General features: G+C 53.3%; 6 protein-coding genes across 6 annotated transcripts; 2 read left to right on the plus strand and 4 right to left on the minus strand.

Moving 5' to 3' along the window:
- The first annotated feature begins 356 nt into the window (after positions 1 to 356).
- On the plus strand, positions 357 to 2,281 carry CC84DRAFT_1196657 (SCA7-domain-containing protein). The gene is made up of 4 exons (XM_018181478.1): positions 357 to 487; positions 615 to 767; positions 818 to 1,417; positions 1,467 to 2,281. The coding sequence occupies exons 1-4, from the start codon at positions 460 to 462 to the stop codon at positions 1,973 to 1,975; spliced, it is 1,290 nt and encodes a 429-aa protein (XP_018034857.1). The 5' UTR covers positions 357 to 459; the 3' UTR covers positions 1,976 to 2,281.
- Positions 2,282 to 2,652: 371 nt separating this feature from the next.
- CC84DRAFT_793902 (CAF1-domain-containing protein) lies at positions 2,653 to 5,332 on the minus strand. Its single transcript, XM_018187426.1, has 5 exons — positions 4,611 to 5,332; positions 4,391 to 4,504; positions 4,181 to 4,279; positions 3,834 to 4,125; positions 2,653 to 3,727 (listed from the first exon to the last, which is right to left on the minus strand). The coding sequence occupies exons 1-5, from the start codon at positions 5,064 to 5,066 to the stop codon at positions 2,844 to 2,846; spliced, it is 1,845 nt and encodes a 614-aa protein (XP_018034858.1). The 5' UTR covers positions 5,067 to 5,332; the 3' UTR covers positions 2,653 to 2,843.
- Positions 5,333 to 5,596: 264 nt separating this feature from the next.
- On the plus strand, positions 5,597 to 7,176 carry CC84DRAFT_1196658 (uncharacterized protein). Its single transcript, XM_018181479.1, has 2 exons — positions 5,597 to 6,189; positions 6,237 to 7,176. The coding sequence occupies exons 1-2, from the start codon at positions 5,735 to 5,737 to the stop codon at positions 7,066 to 7,068; spliced, it is 1,287 nt and encodes a 428-aa protein (XP_018034859.1). The 5' UTR covers positions 5,597 to 5,734; the 3' UTR covers positions 7,069 to 7,176.
- A 769-nt stretch (positions 7,177 to 7,945) lies between these two features.
- CC84DRAFT_1092951 (alpha/beta-hydrolase) lies at positions 7,946 to 9,703 on the minus strand (the record flags this gene model as incomplete). Its single annotated transcript, XM_018174493.1, has 1 exon — positions 7,946 to 9,703. The coding sequence occupies one exon, from the start codon at positions 9,701 to 9,703 to the stop codon at positions 7,946 to 7,948; it is 1,758 nt and encodes a 585-aa protein (XP_018034860.1).
- A 574-nt stretch (positions 9,704 to 10,277) lies between these two features.
- Positions 10,278 to 11,473, minus strand: CC84DRAFT_793897 (HAD-like protein). Its single transcript, XM_018187425.1, has one exon. The coding sequence runs from the start codon at positions 11,160 to 11,162 to the stop codon at positions 10,410 to 10,412; it is 753 nt and encodes a 250-aa protein (XP_018034861.1). The 5' UTR covers positions 11,163 to 11,473; the 3' UTR covers positions 10,278 to 10,409.
- Positions 11,474 to 11,936: 463 nt separating this feature from the next.
- CC84DRAFT_1196661 (NAD(P)-binding protein) lies at positions 11,937 to 13,346 on the minus strand (the record flags this gene model as incomplete). The annotated part of the gene is made up of 2 exons (XM_018181480.1): positions 12,913 to 13,346; positions 11,937 to 12,857 (listed from the first exon to the last, which is right to left on the minus strand). The coding sequence occupies exons 1-2, from the start codon at positions 12,973 to 12,975 to the stop codon at positions 11,937 to 11,939; spliced, it is 984 nt and encodes a 327-aa protein (XP_018034862.1). The 5' UTR covers positions 12,976 to 13,346.
- Between the last annotated feature and the right edge of the window lie 1,927 nt (positions 13,347 to 15,273).

Here is a 15,273-nt window from a genome sequence, read left to right on the forward strand (position 1 = left end):
ATCACCAGGGCGCTTTAAAACATAGAGATGGGGGGTGTTCGTGTCTGACTACGGCTGAGTGTGTCTACAGGGCGGGTTGACCTGTATGAAGGCATCGTTACGGTGTGAACTCTGTGTACTCATCACTCGTGTAAATGTAACTGTGGAAATGATGGTTGGGCTTGCAGAACAATTGTGATGTCCCTAGTATTACCTTGTCTCCTTCGAGAGAGAAGATCAAGCAAGTGCAATACCATGGCCAGCGTCTTCGCCGCTGAGGCCGGATTTGTGCACCCTGGAGGGACAGGTGGATATCACGTGCTTTAGCGCCGCGAATGCAGGACGCACACGACGCACGGCATCCACCGTCAACGCCTCCCATCGCCGGCAGCCGCTGCAACCCTTGAACCATCTCCGTCACTCGTTGGAATTGTAGCAGATACCACCTAAGCTTCGAAAACGCGCTGCAGCACGCCCAGGATGGCTGCCAACGGTGCTGCCCGTAAAGGTGAGTTCGGCTGCGGCACACCTCCGCACTCGCCAACAAGCAACGCGCGCGGTCCACCCCAACGCATGCAGTACTCCACAGAGGGCGCAAAGAAGGCTGTGACGCGACCCTGGCTAACGTGCAGCAGCTCCCCCGGCTTCAGCTAAAAACAGCATTATCGACACAGATGCTATAAGGGACGCCATGCCAGCAGATAAGAAGGACAAGGTCACGCTGAAGCTCAAGAAAGCGGTGTCCAAGCCTTCCATACCCGGAAATTGGAAGGAGAGCGATGCCAGCAGTATGGCTGTCCAACGGCCAAATAGCGACTGTGCTAAGCAGCTACTACAGACAAAGACACTCCTATCGCAGGAAGCACATCCCCGATCGTGAACGGACAAGAGGAGAAGACGCTCGCCGGCTTTCCGAGTGGCCGCCCCGTCGATGACAAAGTAGACACGGTGCAGTGCAAGCATTGCCGCCGCCCTGTCCTCCGCGCCTCTGCTGCGACCCATATCCGCGACTGCCTGAGCAAGAAGCAGGAGAAGCTGAAGAAGAAAAAGGAGGCCAAAGAAGCCAAAGACGCTGCGCTGCGCAAGGAGAAGGGCGAGGACGACGACAGTGGTAAGAACGCGCGCAAGGCAATCAAAGGCACCGTCGACGGAGAAGGCGCGAAGAAGGGAAAGAAGAGGAAGATCGAAGATTACGATGGGAAGCCTGGCCCCAAGAAAAAGAAGAAGGACGAGCCCAAGCCAAAGGGAGCGAAACCGAAGGGACCTGTTGACGTCGAGAAGCAGTGCGGTGTTGCGCTGCCTAATGGCGGCTTCTGCGCGCGTAGTTTGACGTGCAAGAGCCATAGCATGGGTCTGAAGCGCGCCGTGCCTGGACGAAGCTTGCCGTACGACATGCTGCTAGCCCAGTATCAGAAGAAGAACCAGGCGAAACAGCAGCGTAAGTACGCCTTTTTCGAGTCCGGACATTCAACACTCATACATCATAGGTGCTGCCATTGATGCCAACGCTCCACTCCCCGAAGATCTCGAACCCTCAGGCGCCGTCGACTCCGACGAGGAGAAAGAAGCCATCATGGCCGCCCTCGCTCGCCATCGCCCCCGACCGGTCGTCACATTTACCCCCGTCTCGCTCCAGGCCAAATACCAGCACCGACGTATGAAAGATATGCTCCGTTCCTGCCTCGGCAATCCTCCTGGCGCCTCCATTTATGGCCAAAACCCCGACACAATGGGCGCCGTGCGTGGCCTCGCCCTCTCCAATGGTATGATGCCCGGGAGCGCTACATCAGAGAACTTTCCCAACAGCGCAGGCGGGATGGGTGGCTTTGGAGCGTCGATGAGCACAGGCCTGGATGGGCCGGGAAGCAGGAGGCCGAGCGCCATTAACATGGGAAATGCGGGTGGTCCGAGGATGATTGCGCCCGGTCAGTTGCCCGGTCCGGGTCCGCAGAGGAAGGGAAGCATGGCTAGCGTCGCGAGCGTGGGTGCCTCGTAGGTTGGTGCGCCTGCGAAAATGTCATGGATCTTGGAATGGTTGGGAGGGCTATAGAAGAGGCGTTTTTGGGTCTGGATTCAGTGATACCCTGGGGGCGTTATTACATCATGGGTTGGGCGTGGGATTCCTTCGCATACTGCATTTTTATGGACCGCAAGGGCGTGCCATGCAGGGCTAGTTGACTTTGGCATACACCGCCTGTTCTTTGGCGGATGGGAGTCACACATCACACCATGAAGGGCTTGCTCATTCAAGCGTGGTGGGAGCAAGCATGCTAGGGTGAGGTAGCAAGCCTGATTTCCGTACCAACATTGAGACGTGCATTCTGTGTCCATCCTTCAGAAAACCTAAATCCATGACCTCTCCAATCACTACAGCCTCCACAGCCAACTTGTCAATGGATGCGGCTCAGTCACAATCCCGTCCACCTAAGCATGGGGGCGATATCTTCGGCCTTGTCGTGGGCAGAGGACGAAATGGAGAAGAGCTGAAAGGGACGATGTGTGTCTCAGATATGCTGGGAAGGTACGGTGGAGCCCGCGTCGGAGAGGGAAGTCACAGGCCACGAACAAGGAAAGAGCCATAGAGCGCTTAGTAGGTAAGATTTCACGGAAGCTGGCGGGCTGAAACAGGTCGAATGAGAGGACATAGCCTACGTACAGCATATAGAGCCGTATCTCTCACTTTTGCAATTGTAGCAAACTAAAATTTACGACCATTCGCTAGAAGCAAATACACAACGACACGCCTAGTCTAGAACCATCAAATGGCAAACACGCAATGATGCGGCTAAACTCGCTGTATCAAGACCGAGCTCCGCCCGAGGATACCACTCCTGAGGCAGCATGTTTCCTTGAATGGTACCGCATCATTTGTCCCACCCAGCGATCTTCAAGACCGCTTCCTCCGTGCCGTACACGCGCAGCGTGTTTCCAAACGACTGCCAGAACTCGGTGTCCCATGCTGGTATCATTTCCATAGGCTCGCGTGATTTCTGTTCGATGGGGACCCAGCCGCCCGTGTCCGGCTCGGATGCTTTGTCCTGCCACGAGGGCATCGTGTTGGAGTCAACTGCGACCCCGCCTTGGTCGTCGTCCGAAGGCGATGAAGTTCCCTGCTCGTCGAGGCTAAGTTGCTCAAAGGCATTACGAGTCTGGAAGCGGCTTTGCGCCGGGACGATGTCATACTTGCTCTTGCCCTTCTTTCCCTTCTTCGCCTTCTTCTTGACAACCAACATCTCTGCTTGTGGAGGTCGAAGTCGGTCTGTCAACGGCATGGGTGCTTGAGACTTGCTGTGTGGTTGCTCCGCTGCAGTCTTGAAGCTTATGTCTGAAGCATCGTCCGGTATTCTGGATGGACTTGAGGGGCTTTGTGAGCCTGGCGGTCGGCGGTCGGCGTTCATTTTGGCGGACAGACGTAGGAGTATTGTTGCTGTTAGCAGGCTGTCGTAGCCTGCTTCATGGAACATGGCTACTTTGTGATATTTTGAGTGCCTGGGGTGTGTCACAATGTCTGGGAGTAGCTGACTGTTAAGCTTGTCAGCAATTTCTTGCAACGTTGGGGACGCGTTTAAGTCTCCCTCGGCGTGTGTTGCGAGATATTTGGTGTCAATGATCCTGGGGAACAGTTTATGAAGCGCCGAGCGGAAGCCGTCTAGGGTGGCTGGGAGCTCTCCTACAAACGAACGATAGAAGTAGACGAGGTCTGTGAACATGTTGTGACCCACGAGCACAGTTTGGTGTTTGTGAAGACCTAAGGCGCAGATTAAAAGTTAGTGCAAGTTAAGCCAGGATGGTGTACGTCTCAGCCAAGAGGCAAAGGCAAGAGACATCAACTTTGTACCCGGTGGTCTACTTACGCTCTTGAGCTCGATCAAATCGCTCCTTGGCGTCCGTACCCTCGGCAATGATCGGTGCATTCGTATATCGACCGAAGTAGTAAGGGTCTGCCTCGTGGATGTCACCATCGGCTGCCAGGGCTTCGAATACCCAACGGAAGCCTGTCTGCTTGGCGATGTGTTCTTTCACGCGATTTTTGATGTTGCGTTTGTTCTCCTCTTCCCGCTGCTCGTCATAAACTATGATGCGAATGCATTCTTGTCTTCCTATCGTGACGAAATGTGGAAATTCAGCTCGAACGAGCTGGTGGACCTAGAAGAAGACATCAGTACTGTCAATTGCGCGCAGACCTTTCCCAACTACATACCAAACGCTTTTCAAATCGCGATATGGCGGGATTTGGAGGTGGGTTGGGAAGGCCAGTATGCGTCGTAATCTCCAGCGGGTCCTTGTCCTCTGGGTTCACCTAAGGTACGGATAAAAAGTCAGTGTAAGTCAAGACAGGATGGTACACGTCGCAACTAAGCCATTCCTTTGTAAGAAAGGCTTATCCACCTGTGCCTGGCGATTTGCTCACCTTCCAAGCGACAATGGCGTCCCGAGCGCGTCTCACGAAGTCTAGAGACTGAACGTCTCCTGGTTTCAGCTGCATGTCTTCGACTTCAGGCTTTCTATCTAGACGCTCGTTCACCTAAGGTACGGAGACAAAGTCAGTGTGAGTTAAGAGAGGGTGGTGCATGTCTCAGCGCCTTTGCTTCTGCAAGGCACATCAAATTTGTACACGCTGGTTTGCTCACCCTTCGTTGGACGTTGTAGGCTTCTTCTCGCGAGAGATATTGTACCCCTTGAGAGAAAGCAGCGCCCAGGTCAAAGCCATGCCCTAGAAGAAAGGTAGCGGCGCCACTCTGGATGTGAATCTCGCGCTCAATATCAAGCTTGTAGTTCTCGTTGAGGAGCGGGCTGAGTGATATGTTGTATGGCTTTAGAACGTAGTTGTTGTCGATATAGTCGAAGCGTGCACACGTTAGACCAACTTGAAGAATGTTGTAGCGATCTGCAGCAGTCCGGGTTTCCTGATAGCGATCCTCAAGCGTTCTCCTTCCCTGGCCCTGGCGAGGCTTCCAGGGCTCTTTCCCTGGCATGCGCGATGGTATGCCGGTAAATTCCAGGTCGAGGGACACAAAATCGGCTTCTGAGATGCTGATAAGCAGGGCTAACAGCTCGTGAGGGTACGAGCCGGCATCGATGTCCATGTCTACTCAGGCTGCGATATCGCGTTTCGGACCAGAAAGTGCGGGGACGCTTCCAAGATGGTAAATGCAGGGGTGAGGTTGTATGCGGACGTTTGGTGTTGTTATCTAAGTGGCGTTGAAGAACAAGAGTCTTGACGTGCGCAATTCGCTAACAAGTAGACCCAGATCGCTGCCTAGCGCAGGACCATGAGGATTCAGTAACAGAGGGAGAATACGCATGAGGCACCTTGTATAGCAGCTGCAGCGAACCTGGAGTCAGCCTCAAACGTTAGTAAGATCAGCAAGAGCGGAGCAAGACACGGGGCCGTGTGTCAAGACACCAGATCTCAAGCAATTGCGGGTGTGCTTGCAAACGCAACCAAGGCAAGTCCCGAGTGCGCGATCAAGCGACAACAGCGAGCCTTCGGCGCAGAGGCCATGGTGTTGGCACCATGGAGGTGGCTGGCACGAGGACAGTGCCAAGGCTGGGGCATCGCGACTTCCGAACCTCGGCTGCCGGCCCGTTGAGCTTTCACATTCCGCTGGCAGGCGGTCAACAAGGCCTCGTTACCCCAGACCTCAGGCTGGCATGGCTCGTCTCCACGCCGCTGTCGCGCTCCAGTAGTTCTCCCACCACCACCACCGACACACCCGCCGCCCGCCGCCCGCCGCCCGCCGCCACAGTCGCCATGTACGGGGACCTGGGCAGCTCGCGCAACCTGGGGGCCTCGGTCTCGTCGCTGTCGTCGTCTCGGCAGCACTCGCAGCACATCGCCAAAGCCTACCGCCAGGCCGCCCAGCTCTTCCTCACGCGTCGCCTGCCCGAGGCCTTGTCCACCATCGAGCCCATCATCACCCCGCCCGCCCAGGACGATGTCAATGGCTCCCCCGACGGCGACCTCGCCGGCTATGCGCCCATAGCAACCGCGTCGCGGGGCACGCGGGTCAAGGTGTGGAGCTTCTACCTCACCTTCCTCAATGCCGTCGTCGAGCTGGGCGCCGAAGAGGGCAAGCTTGCATTTGGCAGCACGCGATGGAAGCAATTGGTCTCCAAGTGCCGCGATGGCAGCGTGTGGGACGACGTTGCGCGCGATGGCTATGCCGGCGTAGAGGGCGACGTGGATGCCGAGGTCGTTGTCAACTTGTACGTCTGTTCCATGGCTCCTCTGTGGCCCGTCTAACGCATCGCAGGGCAACCCTTCTACTCACGCACTCACCCTCGCAGCGGCTGAACCAGCACAAGCTGGAAACGTACCTATCGGCCTCGGCCAACCCCGTCTTCGACATCTCCTCCCACATGACCTCCTCTGCATATCTCCAGCGCCGCCCTAGCCAGCAGAACAACGGTACCGACACGCCCCGGGACCTCAACACCCGATTGAAGCTCCTCGAGCTTTACACCCTCCATGTGCTGCCCCGCAACGACGAGTGGGACTATGCCCGCGAGTTCATTTCCATGTCCGAGGTGCTCGACGACGAGCGCAAAGAGGCCTTCCTGCTTGCACTGCACTCGCTCAAGGAAGAGAAGGAGGATGCAGAGAAGCGCGAAGAACGGCTACGCCAACAGCAGCAGGAGCAACTAGAGCAACGGAGAAGAGAAACAGAGGCCCGCCGGCTAGAGCAGTCTCGTGCAGAAGACGAACGCAGGAAACGTGAAGAAGAGAACAGGCGGCAGCCCAGAGGTTCCGACGAGGTTTTCCGAGGAAAGGGCAACGCCCCCCGTCAAGCGGCCTCCACATCATCACGAGCATCACGACCAGCCAAGAAAGCAGTCACTCCGCCGCCCGGCCTATACCACCGCGCGACCGCCCTGCTATCCTCCATGCACGCTATGATCACGAACACGGCGCACTCGATGACGGCGAACCCCATGGCGTTCTTCCGCACGCTCCTCTTTCTTCTTGCTTTTGCGGTTGCATTTGGACGGCGCGATCTGAGGGAGCGCATCATGCGCGTCCTAAGAAATGGCCTCGACAAGGTCCGCCGGACGGTGGGCATGGGCGTCAAGGTCTCGTATATTTGATGATTTGATTTACTGCGATGGGGGTGATACCCTTCTTGTACCATATTTGGCATCCACAGCTGCGAAGTGCAACCTAGCTTGCTTAGTTAATATCAATTGTTACGGTACAGTCACTACTTTTCATGCGCATCTCGTCGAACAGTGTTGTTTGTAGACGGATCTCGCGTCACATTGGACTGCCATAAAAAATCGTACTTTACTTTTGAATACCTAATCTTGTAGGAAATCACCCGACCGTAGTGTTGTAAAATAATCATCTGATAGCCCATCTTGAAGTCTCATAACCACAGGAAACCCCTTTCTCATTGTCACCCCCTGTGCATCGCCCGAAGGTACGCACGCTTCCCGCTCATTGGCTCTCGCTCGCGATACGTGGTGGTCCAGGGTTGGCGACGGACCCGCGTCGTCACTCTCACCCACCTCGCTCAGCTTATGCTGCCTTGGGCGAAGAGACGTCAGAGAAGAATACGCCCTGGCGAACGGTACGACGAGCGGGGAGCGGGGCGTAGCACGGCTGACGTGGCGCGAGGCGCAGTGGTGATAGCGCAGGTGCTGGAGGTGCCAAGATTTGGTGGATGCTTGGTCGAAAGCTTGTCAGGTGGTTATCGCGTGGGGAGGATGATCAGGGGGGTGTGTGGGCGATGGTGATTGTTTTCAGGTTGAAGTGTGAATTGAATAATGAAGGCGGATGGGCAGTCGAAGCCTACAGGTGGGGAGGAAGTCGAGTGACGATGTGGAAACGCAGTGGACTTTGTTCAAAAGCTGAAAACGCTGACATTCATGACATACACAACACAGATTCGAACGCCTTCCCAACAAGCCACGCCCGCTATGCAAACCATTAAACCATACCATGACAAACTCGCATGCACTATGCTCATTTGTTAAGCCTCTTCATCCGCTCCTCATCTCTCCACCACTTGCACTCTTGCATTCGAATGCCCTTTCTCTCTTCTTCCATGGCCACGCCACCCCTCTCTGCGTTCGACACAGCCAGCTGAGCACTGCCTTCTTGCCAGTAGCGATCCCACTTCGGCGCCTTTGCACTCTTGTGCGTATTCGGGTCGCCGCTGACGACGAAGCTGGCGTAGTAGCTGTGGTAGATCTCGGCGATCTCGGGAAACTGCGTATTCACATGCCCGTTGAAGTAGCCGTGGTCCGACGCGTGTGGCACGCCCATATGTGGCGCCGCACCGTTGGGTGTATTGAACCGTGCTTTATACACGGGAGCGCCGGCAACGGCGAGTCGATGCGCAGTTTCTTGCACTGGGCAGATGTACGAGTAATCACCATAGGCGGCGCTGATGCGTTCGAACTGCGTGCTGACGAACCTGCCTACATGATCCGCGTACGGTCCTTTACCACCACTTGGGTCGGGGTAGAGGGCTTCCAGCTCGGCGAGATCGGATTGGGTAAGGCCGGGTAGCAGGTTCGCCAAGAAGTCTACGAACTGGGTGTTCGACTGGAGATCCTTAGGTGCGAACATCTTGCCCTCGTCTGTCACCGAGGTAATGAGGAGCGGGATCTTGAAGAAGGTCCCATCAATGCCGGATTGGGAGCCTGGCTTCTCTAGGAGGGGACCTGGATGGCTAGGCTGCCATGGCCATGTGATGTTGTAATTTGACGAGGTGTAGATCTTCCCTGAAGCCATACGTAGCTTGCGCATCGGGACTTCGCGAAGACATTTAAGATATCCGGCGTTGGTTCTGTTCGTCTTGGTGGAACATCCAACTTGGGTCATGAACTCGTCGTAGTAGCGTTCGTTGAGTGCGTATGAAGGTCCAGGAAATGATCGCGCGGTTGGTGCTCCTGAAGCGATGATCGCCTGACTGAAGAGCTTCTTGCCTTCCGTGTCACCGTAGTTATGGAACAGATGGAGACCGACTGCGTGTGCTCCTGCGCTTTGGCCGCCTATCGTTACGCGGTCTGCATCGCCCCCGAAATCTGTCAGGTACTTCTGAAGGAACTCGAGCAGTTGCCTCTGGTCTCGCATTCCTAGGTTCAGCAAGCCCTCTTCTTCAAATAGCTTGCTCGGCAAGCTTCCCAAAGCGCCCAAGCGGTATTGTGCCGTTACTACCATGAGTGGCGCTTTGCTTTTCGATACAAAGGTTGCGCCATCTAAACTCTTGCCGTCCCCAACCACGAAGGAACCTCCATGGAAGAAGACGAACACCGGAAGCTTCTGGTCGAGCGGGATGTCTTGTGGTCGAAACACGTTGAACGTCAAGCAAGCTTCAGTGTGGTGCTGCGGGTTCCAGCCCCAATTCTGCATACACGCCTTCCCATACTGCGTGGCATTCCTCGTTCCGTTGAACTCTTCCGGCCATTCCGGAACACCGAATCGTTGCTTGCCAACGGGTTGCGTCGAATACTCGATGCCCAACCAGGCATTGACAGGTTCATCGAAGACGATATTCTTTCTGTTCTTGATCACTCTCGTCCCTTGGAAGCTGCCGTAGCCAGATAACTTGACGATGAGCGGCTCATTCGGAAGTCGCAACGTGGGATCTGTTCTCCGCTTGCCCGGCGTCAGGTAACTTCCAAGCAGAGCCAGCACTCCAAGGACAAAGAACCCGATTAGTATCCGCCGTCGATTCCTCAGCCAGAGATTTCGCCTTCTGTAACCAAAATTCATCATGACCGGCTCGTCTAGGGGCAATAGCGGTGCAGAGGACGACGTTGAGGCGCCGAAACCCAACGCTGGACTGTCCCGGCCATTGTCCTCGTCTGCAAACAAAGGCGTGGTCGCCCGGGGCGCCATATCGTCGGGTTGAGGGGTATCCAAACCGCTTCTTCTTCTATATAGAGATGATGAACGAGGAGGTTGCATGGCGCCGCGACCCGAAAGAAATGGCGGGATGAAAACGGAAACTGGAGTCAACCCGTTTCAGCTGGGGTCCCGCGCCGTTTCGATAGGTTGTCAGCAATAAGCTTCGTCGCCAAGGCTGGGCAAAGCTTGGTTATGGGCCTAGAATGGATCTATTGATGGTCCGTGCTGTACGCAGTGTCGGGCACTCTGCTCCAATCGGGCACTGTGCGGAAATTGGGCGCCTGCAGGAGGTCGCGGCTGGCGTTGGTGATGGGGCGCAGCAGGGTGGAAGTCACGGGCGAGGGGATGTGATGGTTTTGAGAAGGCAGGGTATTACAAATGCAAGAGTTGATTTACTGAGGTGCAACGGACGTAAGAGGCGCGAAGTGGGCTGCCAAGCTTGGTGGTCGATCCTCCGATCTCTCATGACGCATCATAGACTAGGATTCTCCACTGAAGAGTGAATGCACTGTTTCTGTTGTCCGTAAGGAGCAGTATGCGAAAAATGTTTCATTAATGCGCACGGTCCATTCTAAAGCCTAATTTCAACGCCTCGTTTCACTCCCACCAACTCCTGATCAACCGCATCCGCCATATCAGCCAGTTGGTCAAATTTCCAGTTGTATACAGGATCATCTCGGTTACCCATAATGGCACCCGGTCGATAAATCCAAGCACTCGTGATTCCCATGTCCTTACAAGGATGGTGGTCATGGAATTGGCTCTGCGCAGTCTGCAGCACCTCATGCTTTTCCACGCCAAACTTCTCCTTCACTGTCTTCAACATGTGCTCGAAGTTCCTCGGATCAGGTTTGTAGCTGCCAATATCTTCAGCGGTGAGTACCAGGTCCCACTCAAAGCCGTCAAGAGAGTTCGCGTTGTTCGCCTTGAACGACTCGTTGTCCACGTTGGAAAGCACGACCATCTTGTACGTCTTCTTCAGTCGTCGCAATGCAGAAACACTGTCCTCGAACGAGGGCCAGCTACCGACACTGGCGCCAAATGCTTTGCTTTCTTCCGCAGTAGGCTCAGGGAGACCGAGCTCCTTACAAATGACGGGATGGCATGTGGAGAGCAAATCCGAGTATTTCTTTTGGGGATTCTTGATCTGCTCATCCTTGAACAATGGCTGAGAGATTTTTAGGATGTGCAGAGGATCGATGTCCGTCTTGCCGGCTTTCTCAAGCACAGGTTGTAGACTTTGGAGAACACCTCGTTCATAGTCGATGAGGGTGCCGTAAACGTCGAACGAGAGAAGCTTGTAATTGGTGAGCTTGGACTTCATGCTGTTCGGTGGGTCTAGTAGAGTCGAATGAGTTAGATTCCAGGGAAGGGGTGTACTGTCGATTGTTGTTCCACGAGGCAGGCGCAATGTATACACTTTGATGAAGATGCGAACAGCAATAAGCGGGATGATATGTTTTTGAGGCAACCTTATGTGAACATCAAACAGCGAGAATTCTTAACCTTTTATCCCTCTTCGATCGATATCCTTGCCCCGCGGGTCTGCAGATGCTGTGTCGGTTTCCTCATGCAGTAACGGCCCCACCCTAACCGAGGATTCCAAATGACGTAGCTTATACGCGCGCCCTATGGTCAACACAGCCCTATTGTCAGAACACATTTCGTTCGCCCCAGAAAGAAGATGCTCGACAAGATGCATCAAATTATCGCGCGATCTGCGCGACGATGCTCAGTGATGCTGTAACGCTGAAACAGCTTCCGCTTATGTCCACAGTGGCTGACTCAAACAAATAGACTTTAAAAGTACCGTATCCTAGACGAACAGCTGTACGTTACACTCAAAAAGGTGTAATTGAATATTCCATCTAGATATATTATAGAAATAGACAGTCCCCTATTTTAAACACCCGCTGTGGTTCTCTCCCAATAATAGACCGGAAAAAGCACACGATGAACCTAGGGCGCATCTACGCCCTATTGTACATGTCACTACGATCAACGACTGAAACACAACTTCCGTTTGTAGCAGATACCATAGGGCGCGTCGCGGCCTGTCTATCGTTGTTGATTCCAAATCTTGACAGATTCTGCTAATCTACATGGTATAACCCAAGTTCCCAATCTTGCTCTCGAGTATCTCCTTCGTCAATCTCCACAAGTTCGCTGAAAGGATTTCATCTTTTGTCTGATTCGAAGGGTCTGTAGGCTTGCTCTCAGGCACAATGTATGCTCCCTGCACCTGCTCTGTGACAATGTCGGGACTCGTGGTAGCGAACAATGCTGCGCGGCATCCCTGGTCTACCGGGTCGGCTAGGAACGGACGTACGAGTCTTGAACCGATCTTGCCCAGGGATCCATAGGCCTCCTCAGCTTGGAACTGCTGGTCTGTCTTGATACCACCGGGATGCATACAATTGATCCACGGTAAAGCCTCTGTCTCGGTGACTGCGCCGAATTGGCCCGCTTTGATGCGCTTCAAGAGCTCGCTGGAGAAAAGTATCTGTGCAAGCTTGGTGCGGTTGTAGAGATACATTGGACAAATGTCCTGATTCATTTCATCGATCGATTCGAACTTGGTCGATGCGGGAGCGGCACGATGTAGGTCTGACGACTGAGACACAATCCGAGAGTCTTTCGTCTTCCGCAGCACCGGCAGCAAGGTCAATATGAAGTGCGCCTGCGCAAACACGTTGATCTGCATATGTGTGTCCAATTTATCTTCAGACTCATTGTACACACCAACACCCAGTCCCGCGTTGCAAACGAGGCCATCCAGCCTGGTCAGCTCATTCGCCAAGTTCCGCGCGGTTTCGTCTGTCTGCTTGAGGGACTCGAGGTTACATTGCCGCCACTCAACTTTGCTGGCATCACCCCACTTCTTTGCGAGCTCTTGTTGTGCTTCTTCGGCGTGTTCTTCTTTGTTGGAAAGCAGATAGATTTTCTCGGGATTGTGTTGGAGTAGATGCGCAACGATGCCAAAACCAATACCTGCAGACCTGCCTGTTACGATGTATACCTCGATTGCATGTCAGAATCATCTCAAAATCGAACATGGGAAGCGGAAAGCATACCTTGCCGCTCAAGTCAGGTATCTCCGTGTTGGGGTCGAATGTGTTTCCTAATAGTGAGACCATATTCGGTGTGGTTGATGGAAGTGCTATTTGGATGGTGAGAGAATTACTATGTATTCAAAAGCGATTGTCAGTGATTCAAATACTCCACGGCTCTATGCAGACCAGCGAGTATGGAGATGTTGCTGTCATGTCATGATGATGTGCGCGTGGCAGTCCTCCCCTAGAGCAGCAGTCGCCACCTACGACGAGACATAGGATTGTACGTAGCATACCGAGCGCTTCACGGCACTCTGGATTGCTGAAGACTGGTGGTAGCCAGTGGTCGCTATTGCGAGGGAAGGTTGGCTGGCTGAAATCAGTTTGGGCTGGGGAGCTTTGCCGACCCGCCCCGGCCCTCGCTAAACGAGGTAGGGCCAATTTCCTCCTACATTGGTTTCACTCACTACAGACGCGTGGAAAACCTACGTATCCTATTAACATTCTACCCCGGCACTTTTCGAGCCCGTATCGCACCCGCCGACTGTTTCTCCCAATTATGCCAGAAAAGTCTGTCAATTCAAGACTTGCATCAATTCATTCGACGCAGTTGATAGACAGAATCTGAAAGAGCCAAAGAGCTGTTTTGGGGGCAGAAGAATTCACACCATGGTAAGAGGGTCAATGCAACATACTCAATATATGACAAGCTATCAGGCTTGCCCGATAGATGAGTTTGCTACCACAGCGCATGCAAGGCTGTGCAAGACTGCACGAGGTTGTCTTTTGTCAGGTTGCTTTCTTCTCGTACAAAAGATAGGGGCGCTCTTGTATATGTGCCTAAAGCATCTGGATATACAATAAGTTCACTGTCCTCTATAGATGCTATTGATCCTTTTATAAGCATGACTACCACGAACCATGACATTACCTGCTCATACTCCCCCAACGGCGTATTGTCAAATTTCCAAAATCCGGAGAACTACAAATTTGCTACCAGACTTGTCATGGGATTGTGCTTGACCTTGGGTTTCGTATTCATGATAATGCGAATATGGCCACGATTTCTCATACAGAGGGCACACGTATGGGAGGACTGTCAGTTACCCAATGCTCAACCTCCATATACTCATCTCATGAGATAGCAGACTCCAGATGTAGCATGGACCCGTAATATGGCATGGAACGTTCTCGGTTCGGCAGCGACTCACAATGGCTTAGGCGTTTACTGCCCGTGGGGCCTCTCCCATCTAGTACTACTCGGAAGAATATTTGTTTCTGTCTTTAATCGCTTAGGGCAAGTAAAAAACACTCTCGAGATCATATAGAGCGCATCAATCCTCGCTACCAACCTCTCGATCCTGCTGCAGCTAATCTGCATACTCAGTCCAAACCATATCAGCTGGACTTATCACCTCCTATGGTTCTTTATCGTCGCAGATGGGCTCTTCTACTTTGTAATCATTAAGGTCACCACATGGTTGTGCAATCCAAGACAGACGATATAAGTGTCAATTTGGCACCTATGCTCATAGTCGAGGCAACGATCAACGTTACTATCTTGCTGCCTATATGAAAGGTAATGGTTACCACAGCTTACACAGCGAAGAAATTTGGCGTGGTAAGCATATTCGTACAGAACTATTGTAGGCTCTCGTCTTCCACGTGCCAGCGCGCTGACATGAGTGGATTCAGCGCATGTGTGGCCGGAATCGTGCGGATGGTGGTTATCATACGTATTCTGGGCCAGCAGGATCCCATGCTGCTAAGGAGCTATTTCAGGAATTGGACTTCAGAAAGCACCCTAGCTACATCCGAAAGACAGGTTGTCGAGTATAGGCATACCTAGAGGAATGGGCCTTGCACTAGACTAAAGAAAGATGGATTGACGTGGCTGAGGAATCACTTGGTAAGGAAATCGAACTAGGCCAGACTGAACACCAAGCCCTCACATGGGGCTGTGTAGAGGTACTAGCTGAGAGACAATTCTACTGCAAATTTGTGATGAAGTATGACCCACCTGGGCAGTTTCAGAGTCGATCATTCATGAAGTCACGCCACTCTGATACTGTTACTCAACTATTACCTTCTAAAGATTGGTTGCAAAACAAGCAAGCTCTTCTTCAGCTCCCTGCCACTAAGATCGTTTTGATGAGTTGAAGCGATGGTTTGTCGGTCCGAAGCTGTACAAGCGTGGCAGGCCAACGCTATAATAGGAGTTTAGTGCACAATAGAAAGCGTTAGCCAATCGCATGCGCAATCCCGATGCGGTCTCGCTCTGTCCATTGTACCAAACTTCCCACTATTCAGCTCCCCAATCTCTCAAACGAACGAACCTGCAGCGTCCACTCGAAGCCACCACAGAGGCTGACGAATTTACAT

This window comes from Paraphaeosphaeria sporulosa, assembly GCF_001642045.1.
Source record: "Paraphaeosphaeria sporulosa strain AP3s5-JAC2a unplaced genomic scaffold CC84scaffold_6, whole genome shotgun sequence".
Taxonomy (NCBI): Eukaryota; Fungi; Ascomycota; class Dothideomycetes; order Pleosporales; family Didymosphaeriaceae; genus Paraphaeosphaeria; species Paraphaeosphaeria sporulosa.

What these genes read in the sequence shown, in the direction of transcription:
- CC84DRAFT_1196657 (XM_018181478.1), top strand. Translation starts at nt 460, where the DNA reads ATGGCTGCCAACGGTGCTGCCCGTAAAG. An exon ending in GAAGGAGAGCGATGCCAGCA is followed by an intron (nt 768 to 817) that starts GTATGGCTGTCC and finishes CAGCTACTACAG; the next exon opens with ACAAAGACACTCCTATCGCA. An exon ending in GAACCAGGCGAAACAGCAGC is followed by an intron (nt 1,418 to 1,466) that starts GTAAGTACGCCT and finishes CATACATCATAG; the next exon opens with GTGCTGCCATTGATGCCAAC.
- CC84DRAFT_793902 (XM_018187426.1), bottom strand. Translation starts at nt 5,066, where the DNA reads ATGGACATCGATGCCGGCTCGTACCCTCACGAGCTGTTAGCCCTGCTT. An exon ending in ACGCCATTGTCGCTTGGAAG is followed by an intron (nt 4,280 to 4,390) that starts GTGAGCAAATCG and finishes TCCGTACCTTAG; the next exon opens with GTGAACCCAGAGGACAAGGA. An exon ending in ATTTGATCGAGCTCAAGAGC is followed by an intron (nt 3,728 to 3,833) that starts GTAAGTAGACCA and finishes TCTGCGCCTTAG; the next exon opens with GTCTTCACAAACACCAAACT.
- CC84DRAFT_1196658 (XM_018181479.1), top strand. Translation starts at nt 5,735, where the DNA reads ATGTACGGGGACCTGGGCAGCTCGCGCAACCTGGGGGCCTCGGTCTCG. An exon ending in GCCGAGGTCGTTGTCAACTT is followed by an intron (nt 6,190 to 6,236) that starts GTACGTCTGTTC and finishes AACGCATCGCAG; the next exon opens with GGCAACCCTTCTACTCACGC.
- CC84DRAFT_793897 (XM_018187425.1), bottom strand. Translation starts at nt 11,162, where the DNA reads ATGAAGTCCAAGCTCACCAATTACAAGCTTCTCTCGTTCGACGTTTAC.